We start from the raw sequence: 18,231 nt of genomic DNA on the forward strand, positions 1-18,231 counted from the left end.
GGTTTTCTTCTGTTCTGTTTGCACAGAGCCATCTCTAAGCTTCAAAAACCGGGCTAAGGCTCTCCTCTGCTTCCCGAGACTAGAGCGAGCGAAGGGCAGCGAAGGGCCAGACAGCTCACCCTTGGTCGAAGCTCACCCTTGTGCAAGCTCACCCTCTGGGGAGCAGATCTGCCCTCCCCCACATCTCGCACACCTTCCAGTCGCCTCCTCATCACAAGCCTCAGGCAATCCCTGACTGACTGTCACCTCTACCTCCAGCATCCTCCCCTCAGCGCCTCTCGGTTCGGGCAGCCCAGTTTTCCAGAACTTCCGCACTCCCGCCCTGGTGCCGCCCGGCCCGAGACACCAGCCGCGCTGCGCGTCGTCTCAGACTCCCCTCGGGCTCTTCCCGCTTCCGGGTCCCCGACCGCTCCGAGACGCCCCCTGCCCCTGTGCTCCCAACCCCGGGACCCCGCGGGCGCGCACGGTCCCCCTCCGCGCCGGCCACCTCAGGGGCTCCCCGCCCCCACCCGCACCCGCCCGCCCGGGGGTCCCGGTGCCGCAGCCCGCGGCGCCTCGCGCGTCCCGGTGGGTGACGCTCCGGGCGGCGGGACAGCCGCGCCACTTCCTCCCTCAGTCCCCTCCGCGCCCCGGGGAGGAGGGGCCGCCGCCTCACGCCTCACGCCGCCGGCACCGGGGCGACTTCCCGGGACTCCCCGGGGTCGGGCGGCGCTTCCCGCTCGGCTCGGCCGCGCGCGCCGCCCGCCCGCTCCCCCAGTCACCCCACCCTCAGCTGTCCCCGCCACCTTACTCCTGCGCCCTCCCCCGCCCCGCCGCTCGGCGCACACTCGGCGGCGGGGCCTCCAGCTCCGCGCTCCCGAGAAGCAGCCGCTCACTTGCCAGCCCTCCCTCCCTTCGCCCCCTCCGGGAAGAAGAAGAAATAAGAAGCAGAAGAAACATTTCCCGGGGCGGGCGGGCGGGCGGGCGGGCGGGCGGGCGCACTCCTCAGCCCTCCACCCCCCCCCCGCGGCCCTCCCCTCCCCCTGCTTCCTTCCTTGGGGGAGGGGGGCTGTCGCCTGGGACTGAAGGCCATTGATTTGTATGTATTTGTCCCGGCGCCCGAGGCTGCCCCAGCCGCCCGCGCCGGAGCCGCCGCTGCCCGTGGAGTTGCCTCCCCGCTCCCCTAGGGTGGTTCGGCTCCACCAAACATGTCGGCTCCGGTCGGGCCCCGGGGCCGCCCGGCTCCCACCCCGCCGGCGGCCTCTCAGCCTCCTCCTCCTCCGCAGCCCGAGATGCCGGACCTCAGCCACCTCACGGAGGAGGAGAGGAAGATCATCCTGGCCGTCATGGATCGCCAGAAGAAAGAAGAGGAGAAGGAGCAGTCCGTGCTCAAGTAAGGACCGTGGGCTCCATCTTCCCGCCCGCCCGCCCGCCCGTCTCCCTGCCCTCCGCCCCCCGGGCCGCTCGCCCGGCATCGCCCGGCATCGCCCGGCATCGCCGCCTCTCCGTCCCCGCCGCCGGCGCCCGGTGTCGCCGGGGCCCGCGAGGGCTGCGGCCCGCGGCCGCCGGGGTGGCTTTCCCAGTTGTCAGAGCCCCGCGCTGCGCGGGGGTGTGTGTCGCGGAGGGAGGGAGAGAGGGAGGGAGGGAGGGAGGGAGGGCTCCGAGGCCGGCCGCGGCGACGGCGCCGAGCCCGGGGAGGCGTCCTTCTCCCCCGCCCCCGGCGCCCTTCCCGGCCGCTCGGGCTCCGCGGCTCAGGCCGAACCCAGCTCCTCGCGTCCCCGTCCCTTCCCCGCCGCCCCCGCGCCGAGCAGACCCGTGGCGAGCCGGTGACGGGGGCACCGGATCCAATATGGCCGTGCACAGGTGCTCCCGGGCCGGACCCGGTGCAGGCGCCCAGGCCCGGGTGCGAGCGTCGCCGCCGCCGCCACGGACCCTCGTCCCGCGCCCGCCGGGCCCGGCTGTGTCCGTCCCCAGCTCCCCGGGGACCAATGGGCTGCCCAGCAGCCGGCGGCGGGCGGGGAGGCGGCGGCGCGGGCGAGGGGCCTAAGCGCGGTCGGTGGCGTCTCGGGTGGGTGTGCGGCCGTCGCCATCTTCCGGCCTCTCCTCCTCCCCCTCCCCCGGCGGGTGCGAGCACCCCGCTCCCCGTTTGCAACTCGTGAATCTGGGCGATCCCGGGGAGGCTCGGCTTCCCGCCGCCGCCGCCGCAGCCCGGGTCGCTCCCCGGCTGGCTGGGGAAGTTGTACTATGTTTGCTCGCAGCCCGGCCCGCCCGGGTGGTGCCGAGCGAGAGCCAGGGTGGGAGGCGTGAAGGCGGCCGCCAGACAGCGGCTTAGAGGCGGGCGGTGCGGCTTCAGCACCACGGAACTGTCCACACCGAGCCGCCCGCCGCTGTCACTGCCAGGGCGGCCAGCCTGGCCGAGATTGGTTTCCACAGGTTTGCTCGTAAATGTTTGATGCTTTTTGGATATCTCAGTTACTCTGGGGAAGTCATTGCCCAGGCGTGGAACCTTTGAATGTTCATCCAAGCCAGCTTTTGCTCGAGACAGTTATTCACTATAGAAGTTAAACCAGCATGTGCCTTAAGAGCAAGAGTTCTGCAAGTCACCAAATACACCTTCCCATCATCTCCATAGGAACACAACCATTAAAAGTGTAGACTTCCTCTGTGGGAAGAAATAGCATACTGGCCTCCAGCCACCTAGTTCGAAAACAGGTTGTTGAATTCAGTTCCCTTCCACATATGAAAACACACTTTGTCTACGTGTACATTTTTTCATATTTAATTGAGAAATACTTTACATAGCCTATGGTAACAAACTTGTATCAAGTAGGCATGTATGTTAGGAAAACATGCAATTTCTCACAAAATAATGAAGAAATAAGAGCAAATGTATTCCTGACATGTCCACTGAAGTTAAATCAAGAATTGCTTCTTCAAAACTAGTGTTTAGGTTTGAATACTTACTAGGGAATTAGTCAGCTTAAACTATGAAATAATGAACATAGTTTTAGATAGTGTTTTGAACATACTGGTAACTTAGCTCTAATGTATATGCTAATAGTGCTAAACTTTTGATCATGATAATTTTATATTCAGATATGTGGATATATATTTCTTAATATAGTTGTTAAAAATTACTATTGCCAAAATGATGCTGAAATAAAGTACGGCTTTATTTCTTTGACCCACATATTTAAATGGAAATGGGTTTTTATTTATAGTAAATTAAATCAGTGTTTATTGCCTAGTAAATCTTACATAGTTCTATATTTACTGTTTCAATATATGGACTTTGATAGGATGTTTGATTGCTGAATTAAAAATTGTTCAACAAACAGAGTATTTTATTGGATAGGTGTTATTAATAGGTTTTCAGGTCAACTGTATGTGTGCACACCTCCAAGTAAACCTACATACTTTGTAAACACATATTTTTGTCCATTTATTTCACATTATTTAGGTAGGCACATTCCCTAAGCATATCCATATAATATGTGAAATCACATCAGTGAAAAATATAGATTCATATTTAAGTACTTATGTAATAGTTTTAAATGTTTTAAAAAATACTTTTGAAATGAGATTAGACAAGGAAACTGAGAATACATTTTATAAAAGAATTACTATAGTGAGAGGCAAATCATTTAGAAAAATTGGACCACTTATTAAATAATATGTTCCTGGCCTTGGGTGCTAAGTAACAAATGTGCTATGTAGGGAAAAATAATGCCCATAGTTGTGACTACTCTTTCCCTTGAAATTTTAGGGCCATTTATCAGCTCATGGATAAACAGTCTTTTATGTCTTGGTAGTGCTATCATTTAATTGCATGCCAGCATCTTTTCTGAGAGAAGGTCATAGGCACAGAGAAGTAAACCAAAATTCAAATATATATCTGATACTTTAAAACAATTATGTTAATAAATGTGATGTTGAAAACTAGATAAAAATACTCTGTGTGATCTTTGAGTTTCAGTATTTATACTAAGCATTATGCAAAATAAGATGCTTATACCCAAGGGTATTACTAGACTATGTGCTGGAATACAAGAAGAACATTTTAAAACTTATGGTCCTATCTTTGTTTACAAACAAACAAACACAAAGACAAAGCCTCATTAGTTCTTAGTATAGATTAGCTAATAATAAATGCATACATTAAAAGTTCATGCCTGAGGTGTTTTCAATAAGGTGAGCCATCAAAACAGGTTGAGGCCACTACAGTAATTCCCTTTTTAGGAGCCTGAACAATTAAAAATGAGAGTCATACTTCATTATTAGTTCTTCAAGGCCCAGCTATACGTACACATACATCAGAAGCCTTTTGTCTATCAAATTGTGCTGAGTTACATGTGAGTGAGCTACTGTCATTTCCCAAGCGATTTTACATCCCACTGATTAATTACTAATACAAAACTAAACAAAAGCCATTACCTGAATTTCTTCAGCAGTTTCAGTTTTAAGTCTTGGGGAGTCACTATTTTGTTGTTTTGTTTTATAGCATCCTTAACAGAGATGGGTACCTAGTAAGTAATGTTGAGCTGAATTAAAGTGCAGATGGGGCATTCATTCTGGGGAAAATGAGGAATTGCTTTTTGAAAGAAAAACTGTTTAGTGAATGTTGTATTTCTGTTGTCTTTGTTTTTATTTTTTTGTGATTTTATTTATTTATTTGGGAAAAAAAAACTATCAAGAAGGCAGAGCCACTTGATATTCAAATAGAAAAGTATTCAGTAATTGTCTTGATGTTTGTTATGTCCCTAGCATAGTCTTTTATACAAAGTGATTTGAACACAGAAATGATTTTCTCCTTTCTTCCCTTTCTCCCTCCTTTTCCCCCTTTTTTGACCTCCTCCTCCCTTCTTTTTTCACCCATTGAATAGTGTCTTTCTGTGTAACCCAGGTTGGCCTTAAACTCACAATCCTTCTGCCTCTGCCTTCCCAATCCCAAGTGCTAGGATTATAGGCATTTATGTTATCACACCTAGCTATTTATGTTTTTTTTAGGAGAAGTATATTAGATTATGTCTTCATTTTTAGCATTGATTTTTCTATTAATGTTAAAAGGACAACTTACTCCACAAATAAAGAAAATAAAGCAAATTCATGATAGATATATTAACAAGTACATATTATATATATATATGTATGTATGAGTAGTTCTAATGTTTTATTTATTTAGTTTATTTATGTTTGAGACAGGATGTCACTTTGTAGCCCTGGCTTGTTTGGAACTCGCTCTATAGACCAGGCTGGCCACAAACTCAGAGATCCACCTGCCTCCGCTACCCAAGTGCTGGGACAGAGTCTCTCTATATAGCCCTAGTTGTCCTGGAACTCACTAAGTAGACCAGGGTGGCCTCAAACTCATACAGATCTGCCTGCCTCTGCCTCTCAAGGGTTGGTATCATTGGCATGTGAACCATCACACCCAGCTTAAATTTTTTAATGATACTGTTTTATAAGTAGTTTTTAAAGTTAATTTATTTACATAATATATACTTTGGCCATAAAATATCTTATTTACCTATTTATTTACCCATGTGCAATTATTGTTATGAGCATATTTATTCTATGCACAATAAGATATAGGCACAAGAGATATATGTGTATATAAGTTCATATATTTATATGTGTGCTTACACACATACACACATATCTATATCTATATATATACATATACATACATACACATTTTTTTGTTTGTTTTTTGAGACAGGGTTTCCCTGTGTAGTCCTGGCTGTCCTGAAACTTACTACCAGGATGGTCTTGAACTCACAGAGATCCTCCTGCCTCTGCCTCCAAAGTGCTGGGATTAAAGGCCTATGCCACCATCCCGTATATATACATGTTTGCATGCAAACATACAAGTACAGGTATGTCCTGCATTTTGCTTTTTAGGAAATTATTTTCACATTTGGTTCAGTGCCAGTATCTATCCTGTTTGCTGAATGATTTGTAATTTCCTTAACTCATGCCATACTTTTTAAGTTGTTTCTGCTTTGCCACTAGACGCAGTACTTTGATACATTGTTTTTAATGTATAGGACTGTATCTCTGGCATAAATTCTTAGAAATAAAAACTGTTCTTTTAAAGAGTCAGTAAACTTTATAATACCTCCAAATTTATTTTCATAGGGGAAGTATGTAAATTTCATACACACTGAGGAGATTTTTTCTACTTCCTTGCCAAATCAGTGTGTGGTAAGCTTGGTCAGAATTTCAGTAATAAATATGTCATTGTAGATTTAACTTGCAGTTTTCTTATTACCAATGAGAGTGAGAGCCTCTTCCATTTATTTAGGATCATTTATATTTCCTTTAGTGTTGGTAATTCTTAGTGTGTTGTTGAAGCTCTTTATATATTTGTTGGGTTAGCACCTTATTCATCATTCATCCCTTTTTACTGGTCAGGATTTTAAAAATATGTTTAGATTGACGACTTCTGAATTTGTGATCAGTGTAGAATGGCCTTCTTTATTCCAATATTTGTCTGTCTGCCTATCTGCCTGTTTGTCTTTCTATATATCTTTCTGCATAGCATACCAGCTAAATGATAGCAAATCATAAAGACTTTTAAGTAAAGAGGAATTATTGCACCATGTGACTATCCATTGCCTTTGGCAAAAATGAAAACCTTTAGTTTTTAATGATTCAAATGTAGCCTGGCATTTTTATAAGGAAGTTGCTAATGAAATTTTAATATACTGTGTTTTAAAGTAAGAGAACAATTACTACTACTTTTCAGTGGATGTTACCTTTTAATAAAGGGACCATAAAAATTTGTGAATACAGAGGTAGTGATGGACCACCAACTTGGTTGTTTGTGGAATCTTTGCTGATTAGTAAGCTATTGCTTACTAATCGTGACTAAATTTCTGAGCTTTCGAATCTCTCCTGGTTGTGTGCTAGGATTGATGATTATAGACTTACAGTTTCAAGAGTATGTAGGTGTGCAATAAGTAACCATTCTTGTCTACTAATTATAGGCAACACTTCTTAAGGGGTAAAATGTTTTAATAACATATTTAAGTGAAATCTTTCCATTTTCTAAAAATTGAGAGATTTGTTTCATTTTTTAGTAGGAAGCCAAAATGTTTGGAGGGACAATTTTTTTGTTTTTTAGAGACAGGGTTTCTTTGTGTGACTGTCCCAGAACTCACTCTGTAGACCTGGCTGTCTCCATCTCAGAGAGCCACCTGCCCCTGCCTCCTGAGTGCTGGGATGTTTAATAAGGATCAGGAGAAACAAATAGGCCTAATAGATGTTTATTCAGGGAGAAATTAACTCACAACATAGACAGGTGAACACCAGCAGGTTCCTGGTCCCAAGGATGCCTCCAGAAGTTCTGTCCTGGTGCTGCAAGCAAGAGAGCTCTCCAAGCCCCCTCCTCAGCCTTAGTTCCCCCAGGCCCTGCCTCCACATCCCACGGGCGTGGTCTATGCCACTGGTGCGGACAAGGTGATTATCTCACTACATTAAAGGTGTGCACCACCAGTGCCAGGCTTTGAGGGACGTTTTAACTTGTAAGTATAGGACGTAAGAGAGAGACTGAGGACTTGGAATCAGTTTCCTCAGCAACATTAATCTTTTAGGAAGTCTGAGAACTCAGGAATAATAGTAAAAATAGTATGGCAACCAAATACTGCTTGCCAAAAGGATGGATATATGTGACTAATTTGTGGAACCACTTTGTCATTATCCTTTCATTTTATCATTGAACTTTCATTTTATCATTGAACCAAATATGTGCTTATTTGTGTTATTCCTGTTACAAACAAGAGTCTTGTCAGATTAGGCTAATTCTGAAGCCTCCTTAGAACTTGAATTGGCTGAGTCTTCCCTATCCTTCTGACCTTCCCTCCAAAGATGCATGTTTCGAGACCCCTTCTCTGACAAGGTTTCTTCTTTATTCTGGATTATAGCATCTTCTATGTTTCCCAATTTATGGTCTGTCTACTCTCCTAGATTATAAACTTTCATAGACTAAATTTTTTTTGTCTAGAGAATACTTGGTAAATCAAATATTTAAAAGAAAAGGGTTTGCTTTGTAATAGTGCACTTATTTCTAAAGTAAAATTTAGTTTTAAAATTTATGCCTAATTTACTTGGAAGCTGACATATATAATGCAGCTTGTATATTTTATGACTATTTATTTGTACAATTGTAGTTTTTTTTTTTTAAACTTAGCTTGTCCATTTTCACCAGAAAATAGAAGATTGTAGTTGTATATCATTTTAAAATGTAAGGAACTTAGAAATTAAGGAATATATTGCTTTCAAAATGACTTTTTTGTCATTAATTATAGCATGAGTAGGCTATCAGGGGTAAAGGCTGAAGGGTCAGAGAAGAGCAGTTAGCCACTAGAGTTCTTACCTCTCCCGATGCTTAGACCAAAGGGGCGGTCCTGTCCTCAGACTGCCTCCTCTGACTGCATCTTGAGACTGGTTCAGACTAACTGCTGCTCAGACTGCTGCCTCCTGTCTCCTCCCACCTTATATTCCTCTCTCTGGCCAGCCATATCTCTGTGTTCACATCCTTATTGCTGGGATTAAAAGTGTGTTGCTCTAAGTGCTAGGATCAATTTTTTTTTTTTTTTTTTTTTTTTAATTTTTTTCAGTTGAGACAGGATTTCTCTGTGTTGTTTTGGAGCCTGTCCTGGAACTAGCTTTGTAGACCAGGCTGGCCTCGAACTCATAGAGATCTGCCTGCCTCTGCCTCCCTGGGATCAAAGGTGTGTTCCACCAATGCCTGGCTTAGGATCAGGTTTGAGCTCTGTTTCTCCTTTAGAGTGAGTCAATTTCATGTATCCCAGGGTGACCTTGAACTAACAGAGATCCATTTGCCTCTGGGATTCAAGGTGTGCCATCACTGCCTGCCCTGTATGGCTGACTAGTGTGGCTGGCTTTGCACTCTGATCTTCAGGCAAGCTTTATGTGTTAGATCATAAACAAAATGATGTCACTAAGTCCATTGTGTGTAGCAAAGCTGAATGATAAAGGATGTACAGAATGCCTTTTTTCTTTTTTTTTTTTTCCAGAAAATTTACTTAGGGCATTGTGTGTGCTAGGCAAACACTAGTTTTTAAAATCTTAAATAATTCACTTATTGTCTGTGCATGTATGTGTAGCTGCAAGTACACGTGTGTCAGCACACATGTGGAAGTCCGAGAACAACCTTTGTGAGTTATTTTCTGCCACCTTCTGAGTTTTGAGGAACAAACTTCTATCATCAGCTCTTCATACAAGAGCTTCTATTTGCTGAACTAGTCTTGATATATAACCCAGACTGGCCTCGAACTCATGACTTCTTTTTGCCTCAGTCTCATGAGTGCTGGGAGTACTCTCATAACAGGTGTGAACCACCACACTTGCATTGGATAGAAATAGTTTATGCCTTTCACAGGCAAAGAGTCTAAGACTAACTATACCATATGAAGACAAAATAATATAAACTATCATGAGAACTATAGAAAAGGTGTTTCCAGTACATAATAACCACAGTAAAAAAACATTCAGATCAATCTTATAAGTAGTTTCTTGTTTCTTGGGCATTGTTTCAAAGTACCAGTCGTCCTTTTAAAATATCTTGAAGTTTTACCCCTAGGCTTGACTGTTCTCTGTTGACTAATGAAATGCAGAGATCTCTGGGTGTAGATACTTTTAACCTGTAGGGGATTCACTGTAAGAAAATTGATGACTTACAACTTCAGCATTGCATAGTAAGTGCCGGGCAACCACTGTGTACAGTGCCTCATGGGCACAGGCAGATGATGAAGCTTCTGAACCAGTCCTAGGTAGACAACTTCTTTTGTGTCCCAAAGGGTGAGTCGATGTTATCTAGGCAAGTGGAGCTGTTCCAAGCAAAACCCTCTCAAGTCCTCCAACCCAAACAATTCTTCAGTTGTAAAAGATGCATAGAATACAGGGTATGGTTAAGGATGGTTCAGCAGAGTTCATGCTGTAAGTGGAAATGAGTTATGAGAGGAGGCTGGAGAGAGGTCAGAGCCAGATCTTAAAAGACCCTGTCAGGTAGGCTTAGGATTGGAGTTTCATCATCACTGCGGTAGCAATGAGTTTTAACCAGTGGCACAGTATAATTAAACGTTTGTTGGAAAACACTCTTACAGTGATTCTTAATGAGAAGGTGTAAAACTAGAGGCAAGGGCACCGGTTAGCAGACTCTTTCAGCAATTCAGGTGATAAATGATGAAAATATAAAATTAGACAGTAGAGGTAAAGTTTTGAAAAGGTTAGAATCCAAATTTTCCAGGATTTGACAGCTGTGTGTGAGAGTCAGGTAAGCCTCTTAAGACACCTGGCTTGAGCACTGACTGCCATATAAACCTCTCATCTCACTGATGGGTAGGTAGTTCTCTAAACTTCTCCATGCCCAGGACTGTTGTTCTCCTGACTGATGGAGCCTCCATTTCTCTAACTCTTAGGGGATGGATATGAGTTAGAGAAGTAATTCTGGGATGTGTAGAGGATGCTTGGTGGGGTAGAGAATAGAGAAGTAGTCAAACTGACCGAGAGTGAGGAATAAGAGGAGACAAAGGACAGAGGAGAGATGATGTCAGTTAGGGCTGTGAAGCCATTCTTAACAGGAAAGAGCCCTTTTGTATCTTAGCTTGAAAAACTCTGCTGGAGATCATCTGTCCTCCCTCCCTCCCTCCCTCCCTCCTTCCCTCCCTCTCTCCCTACTTCCCACCCTCCCTCTCTTTCTCCCTCCGTTCCTCTCTTTTCTCTTTCTCCCTCCCTCCCTCCCTCCCTCCCTCCCTCCCTCCCTCCCCCTCTCTCTCTCTCTCTCTCTCTCAACTGGATTTGGATTTCCATGTGTAGCCCTGGCTGTCCTGGAACTTGCTAGACCAGGCTGGCTTCAAAATCTGAGATCCACCTGCCTCTGCCTCCCGAGTGCTGGGATTAAATGTGTGCACCACCAAGCCTGGCTGCCATGTGATCTCTTTCAAATCTCCTGGTCTTTCCTTTATGAAACATTCCATATTCCTATTGATAAGGCAGTCTCAGGAATTTCTCACCCTCTGGGTTTGTTTCAATTATTGGGCATTTAAATCTATGACACACTCTTTGTTTTATATGTTATGTTTAACTAGAATAAATGTCTGTGAGGCATATATTCATACTTCTGAGAAAATTTTGATGATATGAATGAATTTTAGAAAAATAATAGAAATTGGCTATGGAACTGAAATGTTGAAGTTATGAAGTTTGTTTCTCTTCTTACGAGATTACTGACTAATTGCAGAATCATAGAATGTGTATTATGAAAGGAAGAGGAAACTTATTAGATTTCATGGTGGTCAGTTTCAGAAATAGGAGGAAGTTGTCAAAGGGGCCAGTTAAGGAGCTGGGGAGATGGTTCAGTGATTAGGATTACTTGCCATCCCTTCAGAGAAGTCAGACTTGATTCTCAGCCCCCACACAACAATTCACACCTGTTTGTTAACTTAGTTACAGAGGATCTACACCGTCTTCTGGCCTGTACCATGTGCTTATGTGGTGAGCTAGAATGCATACAAACAGACACATACATAAATAAAAAAAGTCATTTCATAAAGGGGAGATAGTTAAAGTTAGTGCCAGGTGTGATACGATAGTTCATTTACTTTATCTGTAGTACATAGTATAATAAATAAATTGACCAAAAGTTATCAACTTTTATGCAGTTTTATGAATATTTTTACATGTATTTTATAAATATTGAAAGCATTATTTATATTTTCATGTAACATAGTACTACCTAAATGCTTTTACAAGGTATTTTGGATTAGTAATTTTACCTAGTTTACACACCATAAACATTTAGTATTTTTATGTAACACCATTTGGTGGGTTCTCAAACAGAGCTGGATATATACTCCTTTAGGTAAGGCATAAGGAGTCTTGGACAGTTTTTCTATCCAACTAAGCTTATGTTTATTGGGAAGGGAAAAATAGCATGGCAGTTTCATGCATTCTGTAACTAGACTTGTGGGCTTGTAAGACTAGGAAGAGATGATACAGTGTGCACTATGGGATTTGTTGAGTTGGTGTTTGGTTGGCAGATGGAAACGATGTTCACATCCATCTTGCTTTGTTATCATGTGAGAAGTCTACTATAGTTCTCCTAATAGTTTGTTTCCCAGGAGCATAGATGAAGAGCCTGTTTTATCACACTTAATTTCTGTTCCCCAAAAGCTGTCTTTAGCCTGAAAGAATTCATTAATGTCTTTTCTGTCAAAAATGATTTTTGTTACGAGAGATGGAAATGTGTTCATGTGCATCAGAGATGTGTATGTTCTTTCAGAAAGTTACTGCTGTACATCTGTACATCGTGGCTCCTAGCTGTGGTCCACCCTTATGAGCTCTCTTTTGCATCTGGATTGGTTCAAGTGACACTGAGTTTTAGTGGATGACCACACCCTTCTGTTCCCACTAGCTTATAATGAGTACGAAGTAGGCTTTGGGTGTTAAGTCATTGTAATTTTGGGGGTTGTAATTATTAATATGAGTAATATCTTGTTTTGTTGGAATGTCTATTATCATTTTTCTAAATTTGGCTAAAATAAATTTTCTCATTTTTTTTGTTATTTTTTGTTTTTGTTGAGACAAGGTTTTACTGTAACCCTGGTTGGCCTGGAATTAATTTTGAAGATCAGGCTGGCTTTGAACTTTTAGAGATTCATCTACCTCTGCCTCCCAAATGCTGGGGTGAAAGGCTTGTGCCCCCATGCCCAGTTAACTTTTTGTTATTTAACTTTGAAAAAGCTTTGCAATGGTTAGCTACAGAAGTACTTCCATGTTACTACCATTTATATATTTGCTGATTAATCAATTAGTTAATTAGTTAACTGAAGAGTCTTATGTATCCTAAGCTGGCCTTAGACTTGGTGTATACATGAGATAACCTTGAGCTTCCTGTTCTTCCTGCCTCTACCCCCTGAGTGCTGGGGTTATTGGTGGGTGCTCCTACACTGGAACTCTTAAGAAAGGAACTACCTCCAGATCTCCTGGTACCAAACTGTATTACTGTAGACTGATGGCTTTTCATTTGTCTGGTATAAGCTGTCTTAATTCAGTCACAGAGTTACTGAACAAAATTTATAAGGAAAGGTCTATTGCACTTACTGGTAACAACCAAGCTGAGCCCTGTCCTTGTTTGTTTGGGTTGGTGTAATCATAATAAACTAGGTGGCTTATAACCAACAGAAATGTATGAAAAATAAATGTATTTCAGTTTAGTTTTTCCACAGATTTCTCCACTCTAGAAATTCTAAAATCAAGGCAGTGATGTATTTGTTGTTTGACCCAAGTCTTCCTTTCTGGTGTGTATGTGTGTGGCTTTCTTCTTGATAGGATGTCACATGGCTTGAGGGCACAGGAGCTCATTTCCAAATTGGGCACTGATCTTAGTGGAGGCTGTGCTCCACCTCCTACGTTCATGACACGAGGACATAGACTAAGACATGCATTTGTGAGACATAAGCATTTGATCTATAGTTTAATCCAACTGAGAATTACAGCTGGTAGTTCATGTATTATATCTTGACAGGTAATTTGCTTTAGAAACAGATACAACATAGAGACTTACTGAGTAGTCAAAAATATATACTTCTAAAGATTTATTTTAGAATGTATTGAAACTTGATATTAAAAGTTCACCAGGTGTAATGCTAATGGTTGAATTCTGTTTCCAAACTGAAGGTAAGAAAGCTTGGTAGGAAGTGGAAGTTAAAGTCAGCTGCCACTAAGGGCATACGATGTTGGCTGCATATTTCTTCCATCTGTCCCAGTTTCCCTCTCTGCTGCGTTCTTTAGGAGGCTGATTTATGTGGTTGATATCAAACGGCTCCTTTATTCTCAAGAGTTCCTTTAGGTTTTGTCAGTGTGAAATACTGGCAGATTGGAATGGTAGAAGAGAATGAGGGCACTATTTGTTCCTAGTCTTCTTCAGTACCATGAGTTTGTGGACAGCGTTGTCTTTGTACTCAGTTCACAGGTGGTCTGTTCATGCACTCTCCCTTACTTTGCTGTGAAGATTCCTTTCCAGTGTTGCCAGTCCAGGCTCACCTCCACCCTTTGTTGGCCTCCTCAATTCCCACCATCACATCTGTGAACTGTCCCTGCACAAAACTCCCATTCCTCAGTTCCAGTGTGGTATTTACTCCTGGCAGGACCTGGATTGATACCCCACTGTTTACTAACAAGTTATGAATCTGAGTAATGGGTCATAGCTGTAGATATGCAGGATGCATTTCACTCCGGGTACCACTGACATAACCATGGTAGTCCTCTTGTTCTCTCTAATTGTTACACTCTTAACTGTTCTGCATGTGGCCTTACACCTTAACTGATGACCTGCTGTGTGTGTGTGTGTGTGTAGTTCCTTTGCTGTGGGTGATGAGTCTCTTAATGTTTGCTAGTCATGAAGTTTTGCAGCTGACATAGTGTTTAGTATATTCTTATGCTTCTGACATTCAGTAGTAGTTACTAGCCTTTCTTTCCTTAGAGCATTCAGGGTATTTGAATTTGTGGACCAAATTTTAATCTTTCCAATTATACAGTTTATTTTTATGTTCAGGGAAGTGCCAGGCACATGCAAACATTTTTTTTTAGGTGAGACTCGGTGGTGCTGGAAGGATAATCTCTAAGACACAGATAAATAAAATTTTAAATCCTTAACATTCTTCTGTATCTCTATTTCACTTGAAAATTATTTTATGTATATGGGTGTTTTGCATAACATGAGTGCTTGGTGCTTGAAGCAGTATGCAGGTGTGTACATGCACATAGAGATGCAGAGAGGCCATCACGTGTCCCTTCTGTCCCTCTTGGCCTATTGCAGATTCTCTTTGAACCTGAGGTTCACACTTTGGCTAGGCTTGGAAGCCAGCAAATCCCATGACCCTTCTGTCTGCCCTCCTCAGGGTTGGGTTTTAGGCATTTGTTGGGATACCTGGCTTGTTATGTGCATGCCAGGGTCAGAACCCCTGTCCTCATGATTACGGGGCAAGTCCTCTTAATTGCTCAGTCAACTTACCAACCCCTGTGTCTAGATCCTTTTGACTGAAATGTATTTTCCTCCCCTCATATTGCCATTTAAAAAACAGAAAAGCTTGGCCTCTGGAATCAGACAGCCTGGGTGTAAATCCATTGTTACTTGTTTACCTCAATGTGTTTATTTGTGAAATGGAAATAATATGTACTCCAGAAGCTGTTCTGAGAATTGAGTTTATGTTTGCAAAGCTCTTAAAAGTTGTCTAAAATATCATGTACACCACTGAAAAATATAGAGAATGTTATCAGCAAATACTGTGAGTAAAGTCCCAGAGTTATATAGTATTCCTCCCTAGTGGCTTGAAAGAACACACATTTATTATTGTACAGTTCTGTGGGTCAGAAGCCTCACATAGTCTTACTGGGTTAAAATCAAGATGAAGCTAGAGGTGCATTTCCTCTGGAAGCTCTATTTGCTTGCTCATTGAGGTTGCCCAAACAGGTAGGGTGTGTGTGTGTGTGTGTGTGTGTGTGTGTGTGTGTGTGTGTGTGTGTGTGTACCTTTATTTTTTGTTTATAGAATTAAGATTCCCATTTCCTCATTAGCAATTGTCTAAAGAATAGCCTTGCCTTTTAGAGGTCTCTTGATGTTGCCTTCTGTTTCAGAACCAACAATGGGTCCTGTATCCTCAAAATGTCACGACTCTCGCAGTTCTTTTACTGTCCCGTCTCTCTGCTTGGCTGAGTAAGACTTTTCATGTCCAAGGATTATTGTGGTTAGATTGTGCTTGCCTATATCAGATATTCCAGCACATTATCTCCACCCTTTCACCACATCTTTAAATTTCCTTTTGCCACAAAAGGAACCATGATTACATATTCCTGGGATTAGGACAGAACACTTTTTATTGGGTGGGGGTCATTCTTCTTATTTCTCTTTTAAGTGCCAGTGGAAATAAATTTGGACACACACACACACACACACACACACACACACACACACACACACCTTTACTTTATGAGTAATTTGCCTGCATGTGTGTACAAGCACCATGGTTGTGAGTTGATGTTCATGAAAGCCAGAAGAGGGCATTGATTCCCCAGAACTGAAGTTTCAGTTGTCTGTGGGCTGCTGTGTGGGTACTTGGAAAATTTGGGTCCTCTGCTGGAGTGGCAAATGCTCTTAACTGTCTCTCCAGTCCCCTTTATATAATAATAATAATAATAGTATAATAATAGTAATAATGATAATTTATACATATACATATATATATATAAAATGAAGTACACAATTTTATTTTTAGTTTTCAAAATGTCTTTTGTATCTCGAGACAAATTTCAAAATGAGATTATACTGGATAGTTTTATGCCAATTTGACACAAATGAAAGTCATCTGAGGGGAGTGAGCATCAATTGAGAAAATTCCTCTATAAGATCAGGCTTGTAAGCAAGCCTGTAGGGCATTTTCTTAATTGATGATTGATGGGGAGTGGCCAGCTCATTGTGGGTTATGCAGCACTGAGCTGCTGGTTGGGTTCTATGAGAAAGCAGGCTGAGCAAGCCATGAGGAGCAAGCCAGTAAGCAGCACCCCTCCATGGCCTCTGCATCAGCTCCTGCCTCCAGGTTCCTGCCCTGTTTGAGTTCCTGTCCTGACTTGCATTGCTGATGAATTGTGATGTGGAAGTATAAGTCAGCTACACCCTTTCCTCCCCAAGTTGCTTTTTGGTCATGGTGTTTTCATGGCAGAAATAGAAACCCTAACCAAGCAGAGATTACATTATGAAATAATATTCCATAGTGCACTTTCTTTCTTGGGTTTATAATAATATATAATTCTCAAAATAATGTCAATATGATTTTCATTTTTTTATTTACTTCTGAGTTGAAGTGTTAGTTTACACCCAACCTACATATTGATTTTTAAGGCTACACTACACATTTAGCCAGGGATACACTGTGAGATGTTTCCCTGCCAAAAAAGTTAGTGTAACTAGAGATGGGTGTATAAGCTGTATAAACTGCTTAGTGTTCTGAGTATAAAGATTAAATACATTTCCTAAATAGCTAGTTTAGTTAATAATTGTATTATTTATAACTATTTATTTGTACTTTATGTACATTGGTGTTTTGCCTGCATGTATGTCTGTGTGAGGGTGTTGGATCTCCTGGAACAGGGGTTACAGACAGTTGTGAGCTGCCTTGTAGGTGCTGGGAATTGAACCCAGGTCTTCTGGAAGAGCAGTTAGTGCTCTTAACTGCTGAGCCATCTCTTCAGCCCAATAATTGTATTTTCATAGAGTGTGAGATAATTTTAACACATGGCTAAAGTAGTAGAGTCACTGACATATTACCAAACATTCTATTTTCATCATATGAAGCTTATGTTAAAGGCTCAGCATGCATTTTATATTGCAATGTAAGTAAAGATTTTCATTGCAATATGGCTTTCCTTTTCATGTGTGTTAGCTACCTTTCTTATAGCTGTGACTAAATACCTAACAGAACCTACACAAGGGGGGAGGAAACATTTAATCTCACTTATAATCTCAGAGGGTTATAGTCTGGCAAAGCTTCCTGTCGTGATCAGTGGTGTCAATAGCACACGGTGTCAGCCCCTTCACATGGCAGGGAGCAGGAAGCAGGGAAAACAGGTGAGCCAGAGCCAGAAGAATGCAGGACTAGCTTTCAAATGCCTGTTCTGAAGACACCACAGCCTACAGAAGAGAGCCACAAGCTGGGAGGCAAAATTAGTCCTGAGCATTACACATTGTGTGAGGAGCCATTTCTTAAAATGTGATATATATTTATGTATTATTGTCTTTTGTAATTATTAGCAAAGAGTAGTTAAATGAAAAGATGTAGTATGTACTGTGAGTTCAACTTCATGGCCATGTATGATCAATTCATTTGACAGCCATGGACATTAAAAGTAGCAGTGAAATAAAGTAGAGCAAATATTCTCAGATACTAACAAACATTTATATTACAGTTTATTGTTCTGTATGATAGAATAGACTAAATCTCAGAGTCTATTTAGAATATAGAAGCTTGCAAGCTATAATAGTATTTTTGAACAGGAATACATTAATAGAGATTATTACCAAAAAAAAAAAAAAAAAAAAAAAAAAAAAGCACCACCTTCCTCTAAGGCTGAGACTCAGCCTCCAGTGGAGCTGGGCTGTGGCTCACAGTGCTCATGTGCTTACCAGGCTGGGGCAAACCAAGACATTTCTTTTATGACAGCAGGAAGTCA

General features: G+C 42.5%; 1 protein-coding gene across 1 annotated transcript in view; it reads left to right on the forward strand.

Moving 5' to 3' along the window:
* The first annotated feature begins 995 nt into the window (after nucleotides 1-995).
* The window catches only part of Rims2 (regulating synaptic membrane exocytosis 2), a 380,476-nt gene continuing 363,240 nt past the window's right edge, over nucleotides 996-18,231 (forward strand). Inside the window, exon 1 of the mRNA XM_051202763.1 lies at nucleotides 996-1,372. Within this exon, the coding sequence (XP_051058720.1) occupies nucleotides 1,188-1,372 (185 nt within the window). The 5' untranslated portion in view covers nucleotides 996-1,187. The remainder of the gene's footprint in view (nucleotides 1,373-18,231) is intronic.

This window comes from Phodopus roborovskii, unplaced genomic scaffold, assembly GCF_943737965.1.
Source record: "Phodopus roborovskii unplaced genomic scaffold, PHOROB, whole genome shotgun sequence".
Classification (NCBI taxonomy): Eukaryota; Metazoa; Chordata; class Mammalia; order Rodentia; family Cricetidae; genus Phodopus; species Phodopus roborovskii.